At 38.4% G+C, this 17222-nt stretch overlaps 1 protein-coding gene across 1 annotated transcript in view; it reads left to right on the top strand.

Moving 5' to 3' along the window:
• Positions 1–17222, top strand: part of sh3kbp1 (SH3-domain kinase binding protein 1) — a 233277-nt gene that overhangs the window by 3361 nt on the left and 212694 nt on the right. Inside the window, exon 2 of the mRNA XM_059967967.1 lies at positions 4598–4755. Within this exon, the coding sequence (XP_059823950.1) occupies positions 4598–4755 (158 nt within the window). The remainder of the gene's footprint in view (positions 1–4597; positions 4756–17222) is intronic.

Genomic DNA, 17222 nt, shown 5'->3' with positions numbered 1-17222 from the left:
GTGGACGGAGGTATTTTCAAAAACACCTGGTGTGGAAGCCTATTGTTATTACGCGAAACCGGCGTTTCCAAAATTATCCAGTCTAGTGTGGACGTAGCCTAACTCTTACATGGTGTTAATCATTTTCTCCTCGACAACTATGAGATTGTGCCAACTTGCTTTGCCACTTAAGATACGATGGATGATATTGCTGTTTAGCAGACAGGTGCACTAGTTTTTTTTAAAGGAACCTTTGCCGAGCTTCAGAGTTCAATAGAATTAACCATTGAATTAGAAGGAACTGATGAGGCTCTTTGAGAAGTGGCATGTCTTTATTAACTAAATTGTAAAGGGAGACTTCAATTTGTGAATTCTTTAATAATTTATATATGATAAAATTGTTCCTATACTTCTGGAAGCAGAGTGATCATAATTTACAAAATATGATTTAATGCACAATGGGAGCATTTGTAATTTGAATAAGATTAAAATATCCTCAACCTGACATGAAGATGAAGCTAGAAAAGAACTCGAGAATGGAATTAGGAAAGCCAGAATTAGACATGAAAAGTCCTTGGCAAGTAGGATTGAAGGCATTCCATACGTTTTCAAAAGCAAGAGGATAAGAAGGGATCAGGTTGGACTACTCAAGGATAAAAGATGGAATGTGTATTTTGAGGTAGAGTTTGTGGTTGAGGCCCTAAATGAGTATTTTTTTACCAGTATTTATCAAGAAGGATGTGGAGGATAGAGAGATCAATGTGGAGCATTCTAATATGCTAGAGCATTTCAAGAGTAAGAAGTAGGTAGTGTTGGTCTCATGAAAAGCATTAAGACGGGTAAGTCCCCAGGCCCTGATGGGATTCATCCCAGATTATTGAGAGAGGCAAGAGATGAGATTGCTGAGGCTTTGACCACTATCTTTGTGTCTTCTCAAGCCATAGACAAGGTCCTGGAGGACGGGTGAGTAGTTGATTTTGCTGCTTTATAGAAGAAGGGAAATAGGGTTGATCTGGAAACTAGACTGGCATGGAGACTAGACTGGAGATTCTCACAAAGGCAGTAGGGATGTTGCTGGAGAGGATCCTTAGGGATAGGATTTATGAGTAATTTGAAAATCGTGGCCTAATTAGGGACAGTCAGCACAGCTTTGTGTGGGGCAATTTGTGTGTTACTAAGTTGATTGAGTTTTTTGAGGAGGTGATGAATGTGGATGTTGTCTTTATGGATTTTAATAAGGTATTTGTCAATATCTCTCATGGTGGGCTCCTGCAGGATGTTAAGATGTATGAGATTCATGGTCATCTTGTTTGGATTTAGAATTGGCTTGCCATAGGAGACAGGGTAGTGGTTGATGGGACACACTGACTGAAGGTCTTTGACTAGTGGTGTTCCAGGGGCATTCGTACAGCAGCTGAAGACCATGAACATACACTTTGTGGCCACTTTATTAGGTATAGGAGGTACCAAATAAAGTGATCACTGAGTGTAGATCAGTTGCAGAAATACACAGAAAAAATAGTAGTTGGAATTTAACTTGGCTATGTGTGAAGTAGGCTGCATCTGGAATATTTCACTCAGTTCTGGTCACCCAATTATAGGAAGGTTTTGGTGAGGGTAAAAAAGAGGTTTACCAGGATGCTGCATAGATTGGAGGGCATGTGCTATATGGAGAGACTGGCCAAACTTGGATCTTTTTCTTTGAAATGGCAAAGGCTGAGGGGAGATTTGTTGGAGGTTTATAAAGTTATGAGAAGCATAGCTGGAGCACACAGCTCTACCTTTTCCCAGAGTTGAAGTGTCTAATACCAGAGGGCATGCATTTAAGATGAGAGGAAGTAAATTCAAAGATGTGAAGTGTAGGTTTTTATATGGAGTGTGGTTGGTGCCTGGAATACATTGCCCAAGGTGATGATGGAGGCAAGTATAAAAGAGGTAGTGAAGAGGTTCTTAGACACATGGATGAATGAAAAATGGAGGGCTATGTGGAAGGAAAGGGTTAGTTTGGTCGTCAAGTAGGTTAAAAGATAGACACAACATTGTGGGCCAAAGGGTCTGCACTGTGCTGTACTGTTCTATGTTGGTATGTGGGAAAATGTGGGTCCACTTTGCAAGGAAGAATCAAAAGTCAAATTGTTACTTAAGTAGAGCAAGATGACAAAATGTTGAATTTTTAGTTTTATTTACAGCTTGATGAGAACTGAAATAATTGTTGCACTTGCTCTACCAAGCACACCAAATAATTGAAAGTTTGGGTAAATAGTTCTGGTCTTGTAATCTAGAGTTTTCTTACTTTTTGTGTGGTGAGGTTAAATTTAAGTGGAACTAAAAAAAAAAGTGACTTATATGTTGTGCAAAAACAGGATTATATACTCCAAAATTTAAAGTGTCTTTTGAGAAGTTTTATTGTTTATCGAAGGTTACCGTGTCTCTCATTTTGTGAATACTATTTTGCTCTGTTCTTGATTAATCTGGCCTTTTTTTTTGCATTACCTTAATCCACAGTGTGCTATCTGCTGATGCATCGGGAAAGAAGCTTTGATAGCTATCAGATTTGCAAAGTCGCAAGCAAACCTCAGAATGCACCACACAAACAATGATAACTTACAAGCCAAGAAATAGAGAATTGCCTTTTGAATATTTTTCAGCTGTTTTGAGCATACCAATGTTTGCAATGTTTGTTTATATAACTCCATAAGTATAGTGCACAATTCTAATTTGTGTTTATATATATATATAGATATGTGTGTGTGTGTGTGTGTGTGTGTGGAAACAAGGTGACTTTATTTTCTCAACACTTTGCCTGATACTATTTTCAGAGTGATTTGTGCAAGCTGAAGTGTGAAAGTCAGACATCCAATGAAATAGCTGCTAAAGAAATAGTACATATCATTCTTTGAATCTTGCAAGGCAAATAGGTTGTAGATGCTTGTGTTTTCATTGTTCCACTGAGGTGCACAGCATTTCAGCTGTGTTTCATGCAGAATGATTAAACATTGCATAATAGCTGTACTGTACTTTGATGTATAGTACTTTCTAAATAAAATATAGTTCCATAAACAACACACTGCTACACAGCGCCTGTCTTTTCTGAGCTCTCCTGGTATGCACATTTTTTTATATAATTGACTAGTTAACCCAGTTTTATGGATTAGATAAATAATGAATTCAGTACTGAATTGCTTTTAGTTTTGTGACCGTTGGAAGGTATTTTTTTCCATTTTAAAACATCCTTTTAGTTAAAATTACATTTCGTTGTTTTGATTTGACATTTTGGTATGCAACTCTGTTCTTGGAGTTTTCTCTCATAACTTCTGCTTGACAGACTATTCCCAGTTCTGCCTTTGGTCAGCCAACATGATACGCCGTTCTTTATAATGTATTGCTGTCCCTCCAGAACTGGAAAGCAAGTCAACGGTTGCCTGATTGAATGGCTCTTAAAAGTCAAATCATTTTTTAAAATAATTGACAATAAATGTGCTGAAAGGAAATTTATTTAAAAACTTAGGTGGATGCAAAAAGTATTCACAAGGATGTTGCTGGAACTGGAGGTCTTGAGTTCTAAAGAGAGGATGAATAGCTTGGAGCATAGGAAGCTGAGGGGTGACCTTATAGAGGTAAAATCTTGAGGGGTGTAGATAAAGTGGATAGTCACAGATGTTTTTTCAGTGTAGGGGATTCTATACCTAGATGAGAGAAAGATTTAAAAGGGATCTATTTTTTACAGGAGGGTGGTGGCTATATGGAAGGTGCTGCCAGAAGAAATTATAAAGCAGATTCTATCACAATGTTAAGATATTTAGACAGGTACAGGCATATAAAATATTTAGAGGGATATGGACCGAACAAAAGCAAATGGAGCTAGACATCTGATGTGGCAACATGGGTCAAAGGTTCTTATTTTGTGCTTTTTTACTTAATGACTATGGTGGTGACTGTTCATTATCCATGATTTTTTACGTACAAAGATAACTTGAATTTTCAGGATAATACTGAAGGTTGACAACCATGTGCTAAACAGTATTATAAGAAGTTAGTTTTTCCCCTAAGGATTTTGACACAACTTCATCCTGTGGATTAATTTAAATATTAATAGAATGAGCACACCCCCTACAACCTCCTGTGCAATATATTTAATTATTGGGGGTGAAAGTTTTATATACTATATACATAAACAGAAATATGGCAGTTCTTTTATAATAAGAGTATTTTATATTGATATACAGCTATTATTCATGTGTATTCATTATGTAATAATATCTGATGATTCAGCAATGCATGCAGAAAAAGAGTATACATTTTGATGTTATGATGTTTTGTTTATTTACATTCTATTTAGATTGGCTGTAGATATGTAGCTACATGCTATGCATAACAACTTTTTCATAAATCTACTTTGTAGTATTCAAAAGTCCTTGAATTTGACTTATTTTGTTTAATTTGTAGTAGACATTTTTATAAAACGTTAGTTTTCTTGACTCTTTATTTGACTTGCAGTTACATTTGTGATCCAGTAATAGAGAAAACGTCTTTGAGGAAAGTTTGGTGATATTGATGTTATACAGTATAACTGAGTGTTTATCAGGTGAAGTAACATGATGTATTTTCTTTTTTTTAGTGGAAGCAGTTGTTGAGTTTGCTTATAAAGCTCAGCATGATGATGAGCTGACCATCTCCGTGGGTGATATTGTTACTAACATCAAGAAGGAAGATGGAGGATGGTGGGAGGGTGAACTTAATGGCCGAAGAGGTTTGTTCCCTGACAACTTTGTAAGAGTGAGTACTATAACTCAGTTACTATCATTATGAAGCGTTTAATGTTAGCACAAGTGGAACATTCTTGTACAGAAAGCTTGTATGATTCATATTTGCAGAAATAAATTGGCATTAAGTATTTCAGCAGATCAATCACAATCTCATGTCAATCTAAATCTTTCATCCCCATGGTAAAGGCTGGTTGCATCTGCTGCGCCTTTGCTTCCAATGCTTGTGTATTTAACAGATGCACCTACTATATATGCTTCACTAAGTTTTCTTCTTTATTGTGAACATTTTATTTGAGAGAATTTTTAGATTTATAAATCTTCTAAATAATCTCAACAGGATATATATAAAATTATCATTAAGATCGCATCTATTAGTAGGTAAATAATGAGTTTGATTTTTTTTTTGATGCCTCTGGTTGGCAGGTTGAAGTCATTAGTGGAGGTTTGCTGTAAACTCACATGGTGTTTTAACTTGTACTTGAGGTGAAGTTTCACTGTCACCCTTATTTGAAACTTTCTCCCTTCCGGATTGAAGAAAGTTATTTTTTTCTGGCATTCTTAAAATTTTGAAGTGAAAATAAATTTAACTTTCAAAGCAGAAACCTCTATACCTACACCTGTCATCAAGATTGGTTTTGATCCCAAATTTTCAAAGTAGTTTTCTTTCAGTACTACACATCCTTGAACTTAAGTTACTGTGTATATTGCTGACTTGTGCAGAACACTTTGAACACCAAAAGCAACAACTAGCTGCCAACATCTGCACCGCTCAGAAAGGCAGGCAACTGTGATAAATTATTGCCTACTAGATTAACTTTAGCTTTATAGAAAAAAAGTTACTGTTAAGGAATTAACACATTTGCTTTGCAAAGTTCTATTTCAGTAAGTTGTTGCAAATAGGGTTGTATTATCTTAAATTAGTAAGACAACATTGTGAAATTTAACAGTAAATTTTTAGCAATTTGCTCTTGATTTAGAAATAATTTATATGTATTGAGTTTAAATAAATTAAAACTTAATTCACCATTGTTTATACACAGAAGAATTCACTGAGCCATGAAGGCTATCAGTGTCTTGTACAATTTTTGGTTTAGTCTTCTAGTGAAATCTGATTTGAAATTAGGTCAATGATGAAAGTACTGAAGCTGGTTCCAGTGCTACTGTTGCTCATTTTAGGTCACACAGTCCCCAGGGTTATAAATACCTGACTGTACATATATATTGAGCTTTCATAATATTATTAAATTTAAAGATCAGATGTACATACTGTGGATTCTGGTTAATTGCAGCACATCAGGGCTGGTACATTTTCGCCCAATTATCCAGCTTCCCAATTAGCTGAAGTTTCATGGAAATACTTAAAAAGGTATAAAAAATACAAACTACCGTTTTACTGATTATGTATTAAAATGAAGTACAGAACAAGTTAGAACATGACAAGTGCAACTCCAACACTATAAAACTGTATACTGTTATTGAGAGAAGAATTCATGCAGTGTATACTGCCATGTTCTTTTGATTGACTGAACAGAATCAGTGCAGTCACCTTGTGCAGATAATGGACTGCCTTCATTGCATGCAATTGTAGATTTCAGCATTTCAGTTAACTCTGCAAGTTGTTGATGAGTGGTGTTAGCCAGATGCCTTTTAATTTGCAAACACGAGGAAATCTGCAGATGCTGGAAATTCAAGCAACACACACAAATGCTGGTGGAACACAGCATGTCAGGCAGCATCTATAGGGAGAAACGCTGTCGACATCCTGACGAAGTGTCATGGCCCAAAACGTTGACAGTGCTGCCTTTTAATTTGGTCTAGTAGGGTCATTTTTTTGGCTGACGTCAAAATTTTTCGTGGCATTTAGGCAAGGGTGTGAAATTTTTAAAAGTCAAAATAAAAAACAAAATGATCAAAAGTCACTCCTTTTTAACCTTAGTTAATATCTGTTTGTCAACAGTTGCTGGTCCCATTTAAGCAGCGTAGTGTCCAAATAAGTGAAGGGAATCCTGGCTATTTTCGCAATTCATTTTTGTTGTTTAAGAGTTGTCCCAAATAAGCAGCTGCCTAATTAACTGATTGACCATTTAACTGGAATCCATTGAATATCACTTCATTCTTACAAATAGCAGAGCCAGTTTTCTCTCTCTCTTTACATTTAGTAATGGTTATTACTCATCAATCATGTGTTTTAACACCACATATTATAGTACCGTGGAGTTCCAGTTGCCATATTGATTGATTTTTGTGTACACTCTGACTTAAGGACAAAATTATCTAATTAATGTCTGCAATAACGGAACCCAGTCATTATCCAGGGATGGCCTGTAACTTTTCTTTGACTACCAGCAAGTTTTTCAATGTATGGTAATAACCTGTGTGTCATTTCCCCAACAACTCCTTGTATAGTGGTCAAGAAATAGCAAGAGAGATGTTCAAAATTTGTGCAGAACAGCTGCAGATATTTTTAACCTTTCACTGCTTCCATCTGAGCCTCTCACCTGCTTTAACGAGACCACTATGATTCTAGTACCTAAGAAAAAGAAGGTAACTTTTCTTGATAGCTGCTACTTGGTAGCTTGGACATCTCCCATCATGAAGTGCTTCAAGAGGTCGGTCATGGCAAGCATCAATTCTAGCCTTCTAGGTAACCTCGACTCATTGCAGTTCACTTATCACTGAAGTAGGTCTTTTGTAGATGCCTTTTACGGAGCATCTAGAAGGTAAAAATGCCCTTTTTTAAAAATAAGATACAGCATGGTAACACTAAGCCAACTAAGCCCATGGCACTCATTTACATCCATTTGACCAATTAACCTATCAACCTATACATTTTTGGAATGTGGAAGGAAACTGGAGCACCAGAGGAAACTTGTGTTCATGGGGAGAAAATATAAACTCCTTACAGACAAAGATGAAATTGAACCCATGTTGCTGGTGCTTTTTTAAAATAAAGTTACACTAACTGCTACACTACCATGCCACTATATGTTGGACTGTTGATCATTAACAATACATCTGCATTCACATTGAAAACAGTGGAACCTCAGGGAACATTGGGCCGCCAGTTTTGCAACTAAACCAGCTCTTGCAACTAAATTTCACTAATGGTTACAATATCATAATTCTACATGCTGATCCCTGCTCTAAGCTCATCTACCTCACCTACAATACTCCTGCATTGAAATGAATGCCGCTCAGAACTTTTGTCCTACCGTGCTCAACATTTCAGTTCTTGCATTTGTATATAGGTTTAATATCTGCTTTCCCAACAATCATTCCACTAGTTGTCCTGGCAGTCGGGTGATTCCCAGCCCCCAAGAACTGCACTAGCAGCCTTCCCACGAGGTCAAAGTAGGGCTTGTTTTCTGGAATTTGTCATGCATTTAGCTTTTCTTGTAACTAGCAAAGCACCAAAGTGGAAAAAGAATTTGGGATCTTCGTGTTTTATTCTAAGCTTTGATTTTGCTTCAGTGATTGTCATTTGTTTGTTAAAACAGTGATAAGACTGTTCCAAACAATTTGTCAGGAAGAGGACTGTAATAGAATTAGTTTTAGTTTTGTCTTTCCCACCCTGGCATTGTAGTTGTCTAGAAGAATTAGTATTTTTCTTACAAACAAGAGAAAATCTACACATGCTGGAAATCCAAGCAACACAAAACGAAATGCTGGAGGAACTCAGCCGGCCAGGCAGCATCTATGGAAAGGAGTACAGATGATATTTCAGGCAGGACTGGAGAAAAAAAACTGAGGAGTAGATTTAAAAGGTGGGGGGAGGGGAAGGAGAAACACAAGGTGATAGGTGAAACCTGAAGGGAGAGAGAGATGTTGAGAGGTTGGAAGTTGATTGGTGAAGGGGATACAGGGCTGGAGAAAGTGGAGTCTGTTAGAAGAGGACAAAATGCCATGGAAGAAAGAAAAAGGGAGAGGAGCAGCAGAAGGAGGCGATAGGTGGGCAAGGAGATAAGGTGAGAGAGGAAAAGGGGATGGGGAATGGTGAAGGAGGTGGGGGGGGGAGAAGAGGGCATTACTGGAAGTTCATGTCATCAGGTTGGAGGCTACCCAGATGGAATATAAGGTGGTGTTCCTCCAACCTAAGTGTGGCTTCATCAAGACAGTGGAGGAGGCCATGGATTAACAGATCAGAATGGAAACGGAAAGTGGAATTAAAATGGGTGGCCAGTGGGATATCTCACTTATTTTGGTGGTTGGAGCGTAGGTGGTTGACGAAGATGTCTCCCAGTCTGTTGGGTCTCACTGATATGCAGGAGGTCACACTGAGAGCACAGGATATAGTATATGACCCCAGTAGACTCACAGGTGAAGCGTCGCTTCACCTGGAAGGACTGTTTGGGTCCCTGAATGGTAGTGAGGGAGGAGATGTAGGGTCAAGTGTAGCACTTGTTCCGCTTGCAAGGATAAGTACCAGGAGGGAGATCAGTGGGGTGGGCTGAATGGACAAGGGAGAGATCCCTGCTGAAAACAGTAGGGGGAGTGAAAGTTGTACTTGGTGGTGAGATCCTGTTGGAGATGGCAGAAGTTGCATAGAATTATGTGCTGAACGTGGAGGCTAGTGGGATGGTAGGTGAGGACAAGAGGAACCCTATCCCTGGTAAGGTGGTGGGAGGATGGGGTGAGAGCAGACATGTGTGAAATGGAAGAGATGCGGTTGAGTGCAGCATTGATGGTGGAGGAAGGGAAGCCCCTTTCTTTGAAGAAGGTGGACATCTCCTTCGTTCTGGAATGAAAAGCCTCATCCTAGAGCAGATGTGGTGGAGATGATTCTTTTCAAGATGCAGGCCAAGATTGGAGGTGGGGTGGGGGGTTAATTCTTCCCCTCAGAGAAGAAGCCCCCCCCCCCCCCCCCTTGGCCACAGTCATACATAATGTCGGATTTGCTGAAATACAATTTTCAAAAATTCGTGATAGATTTCATCCATGAGAATAAGATCTACTTGTTCCAGATGAAGGGTGAACCTTATGTTCCTGAAAAGTGATGTTCAGGACTTTCTACTGTTGGGACTGCTCATAGGTATCCTGTTATTTCAAGTCTTGAACTTCTAGTGACTGGTAGAAGTTTGTTCATCCATGATGACGTGCGTGTGTGTACATGTGCTTGTGTGTTGAGAAGACTAATTACGCTCCAATTACCTCATGGACTTCAAGCACGGGGTCCTGGATTAAGATATTGGAAGACAGCTTCTGCTGCAAAAGCATTATGACACATGCATGTGTGTAAGAGCTCATCACCATGCATGCATGTGTGGATTCACTTTCATGTATTGTTGCATCTGGCTGCCCCCTTACTCCGTCTTTCCCTTGACCCCTCTTATAGAGATAACATCAACATATCTCTCTGGCTAGTATGGCTTATTTATTACCCATGTTCAGGCTTTAGTTGCCCTCAACACTTTGGTTTTAACATACTTATCCTCATGCTGAAATTTCATTGTGGATTAATCCATTTTTCTTCTGCTTTCACAGCCCTCTGCGAGCTCTGATGCATGCTATATCTCACTAATGGAGGCTGTATCCTCAATGATGTAGAGATTATTTGGAAATCTCCATAAAGCTTTCTTTTCATTCCTTTTCTCCCCATTTAGAAGCTTTTTAATATCTTCCTTTGACCAAGCTATATACTGTAAATCCCAGCTTCAATTTCAATTTGGTTTATAACAGTGGACGTCTGTGTTTGGTTGGGGGCTGGCCGCTCCCATCAGTGCTGCTCTCCAGAGTTCACTTGGTGGAAGCCAAGCTCAGATCACGTTTATCTGCAGCTACGCAAGCGTGTGATGATCAGACTACCGCGTGCTTGTTCTTGCAGAAACATGGCTCCAGGGCAACGTCCAATGCAGCATCAATCTACAGGACATGACACTCAAGGTCTTGGGCTATATTATTATATGCACTATGTATGCCTTGTGCTCTGTGTGACTTTTGATTCTGTTTTGCTTCTTGGCCCTGGAGAAACACTGTTTCATTTGGCTGTGTTCATGGGTGCTCATGTATGGTTGACTGACAATTAAACTTGAACTTGAACTCACTGATGCGGCTTGAGCCATTTTTACAAGTTTATGCGTTATATAAATACATAAAATAGCTTTGAAACAAATAGGTATGGGAATTAATTATAGCAAACTTTTTGTTTAAAGATTTTTTCATTTATATTGAAATGGATCTAGCACACCTTTTAACTGTGATTGCAATCATATTTCTTTTGAGATGCTGCCTTAATTTTGAATAGAACATTTTTGAACATTTTTAATCATCTTCCTTTTCTATATCTTTGACTTCCCAAACTCTTTTCCTTGTTAATTCTCTATCATTTGCAAATCAAGGAATTTTAAATTTGTTAACATACTTTTAACTCTCGCTTCAGTTTTGCTCCCAAGTAATTCATGAAATGAAGGAAGTGCTCTTATCAGCCAGAAGTACATAGAGGCATATTACTTTTAATTATGTTATTTATGCTGAGAAAAGTAAAATCCAATAATTTTCAATTTTTTAAAAAGGAATATATTTTAGGAGTGTGATTAGCAGGAATTATATATTAACTGTATACTGTGTTGATCAGCTTTAAATCATGAAATTAATTTTCACTAATGAAATAAGTGTATGTGCCAGGCTTGTTTGTTGTTTTGCATTTAATGGTTCACTGGTAATCATGCAAATTTTATTTGCTATTATGGATTTGAAGATACACTTTAAATGTCATGTCTTTGGAGAAATTTGCTAAACTTGTTTGTTGGTAAATTTCCATCCAAGCAAATTTATGGATATGCTGTTAGTTTCTGCAAAAGACTAGGATACAATCCAAACAATCTGCCTCCACTAAGGGAGGTATTTTATACTAAACTTTGACTACAAACATTGTTGTAAGGTTACTAATTTTTGCAGTGATGGAAATTTGTGTTTTCTCTTGTGGGATGGACTTGCAGGCAGAGGAGAAATATTGAAGGAGGATTGGGGAAAATGAAGTTAAATTATGGGGGAGTTAAGGATGGATATGGTCTTATAAAAACAAATGCTGAATTGAATTTTATGCATAACAATATTTGATAAAATTTGTTTGCATTATAGATTTGTTTTAAATTGAGTATAGTTGAGAAGATCAGCTCCTGCATTAACACTGGGAATTTCCCCCCCTTTTACATGAACATTTCATTACAGGATAGATTGGATTATAGAGGGCATGTTCTGTAAGGAGAGATTGAACAAACTTGGATTGTTTTCTCTGGAATGGCGGAGGCTGAAGGGAGATCTGATAGAGGTTTATAAGAATATGCAAAGCATAGAGTAGGCAGCCGGTAGTTTGAAATGTCTAATACCAGTGGGGGGGGGGGGGTTAAGTTCAAAGGAAATGTACAGGGCATGTTTGTATCACATAAAGAGTGGTGAGCGCCTGGAATCCACAGCCAGGGATGGTGGTGAAGGCAAAGAGAGCATATACAATAGAGGCATTCAGAGGCTGTTCGGCATATGAATGTGCAGGAAGTGGAAATATATGGACATTGTGTAGGCAGAAGTGATTAGTTTCTTTGGGAATTTGATCACTAATATTTAATTAGTTCAGCACAACATTGTGGGCCAAAGGACCTGTTTCTGCTGTTACTGTCCTGTATTCTGTGTTCTCTAATATTTGTTACAAGGAGCGTTTATACTCGATCCCACCTTTTCCTGTTAATCTTTGTACTAGTTTACTTTGATTTTTCCCATTCTCACTTTATTTTGTCTATATACTGAATCATGGGGAAAAAATAAGCAGCAAAGCAGAATTTAATGTTTTTCCATTCACTAATGCTATTTGAAATATTAAGATCTGAAATATTAGCATAATTGCAGCAGGTGAAGTTGGTTTAAAATGTATCTAGTTCTTTGCCAGTTATTTGGTATTGAGGTTTGATCAGCTTGCATACCATTTCTATTGTTAGGTGACTTCACTCTTATATAAAATCTACAAGTCAATCTTGAGATCTGGTAGGGAGAGTTTTTTGGGAAGTTCTATGCTCCTTTGAGAGATTGAAAGGAGCATGCAGAAGCTGCTCACACAAATTCCAGCTGCTTCGTACTTTCCAGGTGCTGAAATGGGATTCCAGTGAATCATTGAGGTTATTAGAGTTTTTCTCAGAGAGACACTGAGAATAATTTCTGTCCTGATAGAAATCTCTTACCATACCAGATCTCTGATGTGGCCTGTCTTCTTGAATTAGTTGAGATCAATCTTAATGCTGGTCATGTTGGCTTAGGAGAGGACATTGAAGTTGTCTCACTGATTCTGAACGGTATATTTGGAGCACTATGGTGGCATCTGGTTAATTGGGCCGTTGGTTAATCAGGACAGCCATTTATTTGGGACAACTCTTGAAGAACAAAAGCTAAATCAAAAAAACTAGCTTGGATTCCCTGTATTTATTTGGGACATTTTGCTGCTTCATTGGGGCAGGAGACAATTGCTGAATAGTTTCTAACTAGCATCAGTCGTGTGCACTTGCCATTAGATTCTACGCCATGCTTAGAGCAATCAGTTGCATGTGTTTGTGTTCAAAAAGCAGTGATTTTTGTCACTGATAGTTGGCAAGTAATAAGCACCAAGATAATTCAGAACTGTTTTGCTTACTGTGGTTTCAAGCGTTCAGTCTTGGAGATGCCAGTACGGCCGGGATTGAAGTGAAACAATTTCACTTCTTCAACAAGTTCAGAATTACAAAGATCTTGCCAGTCATCCAGAATGTTCCAATGAAAATGAAGATTTGGAGGATGCAGTCATCTAAAGCATTGTACGAAGGTAGTCCATTATTTGCACTAGGTGTGCACTGAATTTGTTCATTTAGAGTCAATCAAAAGATTTGTAGTGCTGTAGAGGTATTGGTAGTTTTGTTCTGTATTTCATTTAATACAGAACAAATGGTAGCTTGTATTTGTTATACCTGTTAACTATTTCTATGAAACTTCAGCTAATTGGGGCAGCCTCTTAACTAGGCCAAAATTTACTGGTCCCAATCGACTGGCATTCACTATAAATGGTTACCACAACATATGCTAATTCTTTGGTGCTGCGTCGTCCATCTGTGTCCCAATGGCTAAGGAAAGAGAGTTTTTTGAAGCTAGAGGAATCAGCACTACAATTGAGACTCTGTCTTTGAAAATGTTTTGACTCCTGCCGTTTTGTCAGTGCTGTCTCTGTAAGCAAGATGTTTAAAATGTTATTCATCAGCACGACAAACAGCACATCCTCTGGAGTAGACAAAATCATTTATGCACTAAAACCAAGCAGGGAAGTGCTTCTGGTATCAATTTATGACCTTGACTAGAGGGAAGTCATAAGCGTGATCCTTATAAACTACCTCCTCCCAGTAACTGGAGACATCTTTTTTGCCAATATTAACTGTAAGATTTCCACTGTTCTCCATTTCCAGTGCATTAAAGATTTTGTTTAATGTTGAAGGTTATAAAATTCACTTTCACCTGGGTCACAATGCAGGTTCAACATTTCTTGTAGTTTGACAACATGGTGTCATGTTGAATTTGAGTTTGTAACTAAGGTTTGTGCATTGTCAGATATCTCACATTTCAGTTGAGACGTGAAACCAAGTTGCTGAATAGTCTCTCAGGTTTACATGAAAGATATTGCCAAGTTGAGATTTCTGTTTTTCAGATTACATGTGTTCTTCAATCACCATAATTCAACAAAAATTGTTACCTGCTGTGGTTTCCTTGCATTATAATAGTGGCAGTACTTGAAAACTGTCAAGCACTGTTGGTTGCAGTAAAAGGCACAATAAACTTTGTTTTTATAGCAGTCAATCAAGAATTGCAAAGACTCTGATCTGGATTATCCTACCCTTTCTCATGCAGGGAATTGTGGTTGACTTGAAATTTAAAACACACGCATGGTATTTAGTGAAAGGGTTCTGTGCATCTGGTGACACTGATATAAGACAAGCTCTTGCTGAAATATGGATGTTTACCCGCAAGTACTCCCCAGTTTTATCCTAACCACTGGTTAAAGCAAAAAAAAATTAGAGCAACCACTAAAACAACTTCTCGGCATTGATCTTTGCACTGAATTCAATTCCGGCAAAGTTCTTCACAGCCCAGCTAATGTTGTAAGTGCCTTCTCACAAAGATCTGGGAATAGGAAGCAAATATCAGTAAAACCATCCCATAGTTAAAGCAGTAACATGTGGTAGTCATAGAATCATATCTTGCAAACTACGTGCTCGATTCCTCTAGCACAATCCCTGAATAATCCCTAATCCACCAGCAAAGAACTGTAAGGGGGATGAAAGATTGGGCAAAGAAACCTTTTTCTCATTACCTCGAACTTTTATCCTTCAGCTAATGAATCAAGTTCAAGTTTATTGTCATCTGACTCTGTGCATGTGTGTGTGTGTGTTAACAAATTAAATGAACACCGCCATGCACCCATAAAATATATATTGTACACAGCACGTGAACCAAAATATTACCGTAAACAAGTTAACAAAATATAATTCAAAGTGCATGTAGTTGCAGCACAGGTTAACGGTAAAAGGTAAAGTAAACAGTGTGTTGACCGAGTGACAACTCGGTGGTGGCATGCTAGTCTGATGCTTCTGTATCTTCTTCCAGACGGTGGTAGGTCAAAGTGATTGTGGCATGGGTGCTAGGGATCCTCAGCAATGCTTCAAGCCCTTCTTCTGCAGTGCTCCTGGTAAATGTCACAAATGGGGTGTTGAGTCCCAAGGAGGATGGTTTACCCACTAACCTCTGAGGGACGATCATGTTAAACTTTGATCTGAAGTCTGTGAACGACATCCTAGCATATAAGGCATCATTTTCTAAGTGGGACAGGATGGCGTGGAGGGCTGAGGCTAGGCATCTTCAGTGGACCAGTTTGGAAAGAGTCAATGTAACTGGAAGTGGGATTTAATAGGATCTATTACCAGCCACTCAAAATGCTACAAGATTGTTGAAGTCAGTGCCACTGGGCGGTAATCATTTAGGCCATTTACGATCGCTTTCTTGGGCACTGGAATGATGGTGGCTTTCTTGAAGCCTGCAATGATAATGAACTGTTTCAATGAAATATCCATCAATAAATGGACTGCACAGTCCCTCAGCAACCTGATCTTTCATAAACTTATCTACCTCCACATTAAATCCTTTGAATAATCTAGCCTCCACCAGTCTTTTGGTCAGAAAGTTCCAGAGATTCACTAATCTTGGAAGGAATTTCTGTGTATCTCAGTTTTAAATGATCAGGCTCTTTTCTTGAAACCATCTTCCCTTGTAAAAACACCTCTATCTACCTTATCACACACACTTAAGACCTTGTGTTTCAGTAGGATCATTCTTTTTCTAAGTTCCAAAGAACATAGACCCTACCTTTTTTCCCCAAGTCTACCAGTGACAGATGACAACATTGTTAGAAGTGACCATTAATGGTTAGTATGGAGCTGAAGACCTGTCTTTATATAGAAGACTTCCTGTATTATGTGGTACTGTTGAAGTGTAACATTGTGTTCTTCATTTGGCTTTGGGATTCTTGCCACTGTGTCAGACCTGACTTTGTTAAATGAATGTGCTAGTTGGTGTGCAATGGCTACTCTGTGTTCAGTGAAACTGAACACGGACAACTTCCAGTCCACAAAATGAAGGAATGTTCTGGAAAAAAAAACTGCCTTGATTAAAAACTCTTGTCACTGATGTAGGTACACTAACTCCAAGCTACAGAATCTTATTGGGTTTAATGTTGCTGCCAGTCCTGATTGACAAGAATTTGGAAAGGCTGTATTCCAACTAAAAGACAAGAAGACTTTGTGAACAGATGGTATTCCATAAAACCATAAGATATAGGAGCAGAAGTAGGCCATTTGGCCCATTGAGCCTGCTCCTGCTAAAATTTTATAAAAGCTTTAATCCAAAATCATATTGTCCACCTTTGGGGAGGTGAAAATGTACTAGAGCAAGTCAAATGCTGTAATTGTGACAACTTTCAAGAAAGGAGACAGCCAGATCTAGGTATCTGCATTGCATGTTATTCCTTTGTTCAAGAAAGGGAGGAGGGTTTACCCTGGGAATTATAGACCATAAGACAGGAATTAAGCAGTTTCGCCCATCGAGTCTGCTGTTCCTATTTTCCCCTCCTCAGCCCCATATCCCAGCCTTCTCCTCGTAACGTTTGATGTTGTGTCCAATTGAGAACTTATCAAGCTCTGATAAGTTAGGCCCCTGCTGCCTGAGAGTTTTTCCAATCAGTCTTGCCGCATTGCTGTATCTTTTCTCCAACAAATTGTAGCTGGAATGGACCTAGCCTCCAGAATAATGGGAAATTGTTCAACCTATAGTGATTATACTTCTGAACCAAGTTCACCTGAAGTTTAGTAGTTGAGCAGCAGTAGATCGATGACTCTTTGAGATGAGCCATCATTGATCCAGTTACTGATACACATGAGAGGATGGGCATTGTATATAACGTCTACAAGACTTTACTGAATA

The sequence above is a fragment of the Hypanus sabinus genome, chromosome 4 (genome assembly GCF_030144855.1).
Source record: "Hypanus sabinus isolate sHypSab1 chromosome 4, sHypSab1.hap1, whole genome shotgun sequence".
In the NCBI taxonomy this organism is placed as follows: domain Eukaryota; kingdom Metazoa; phylum Chordata; class Chondrichthyes; order Myliobatiformes; family Dasyatidae; genus Hypanus; species Hypanus sabinus.
This window is presented reverse-complemented; position numbering and strand designations above follow the sequence as displayed.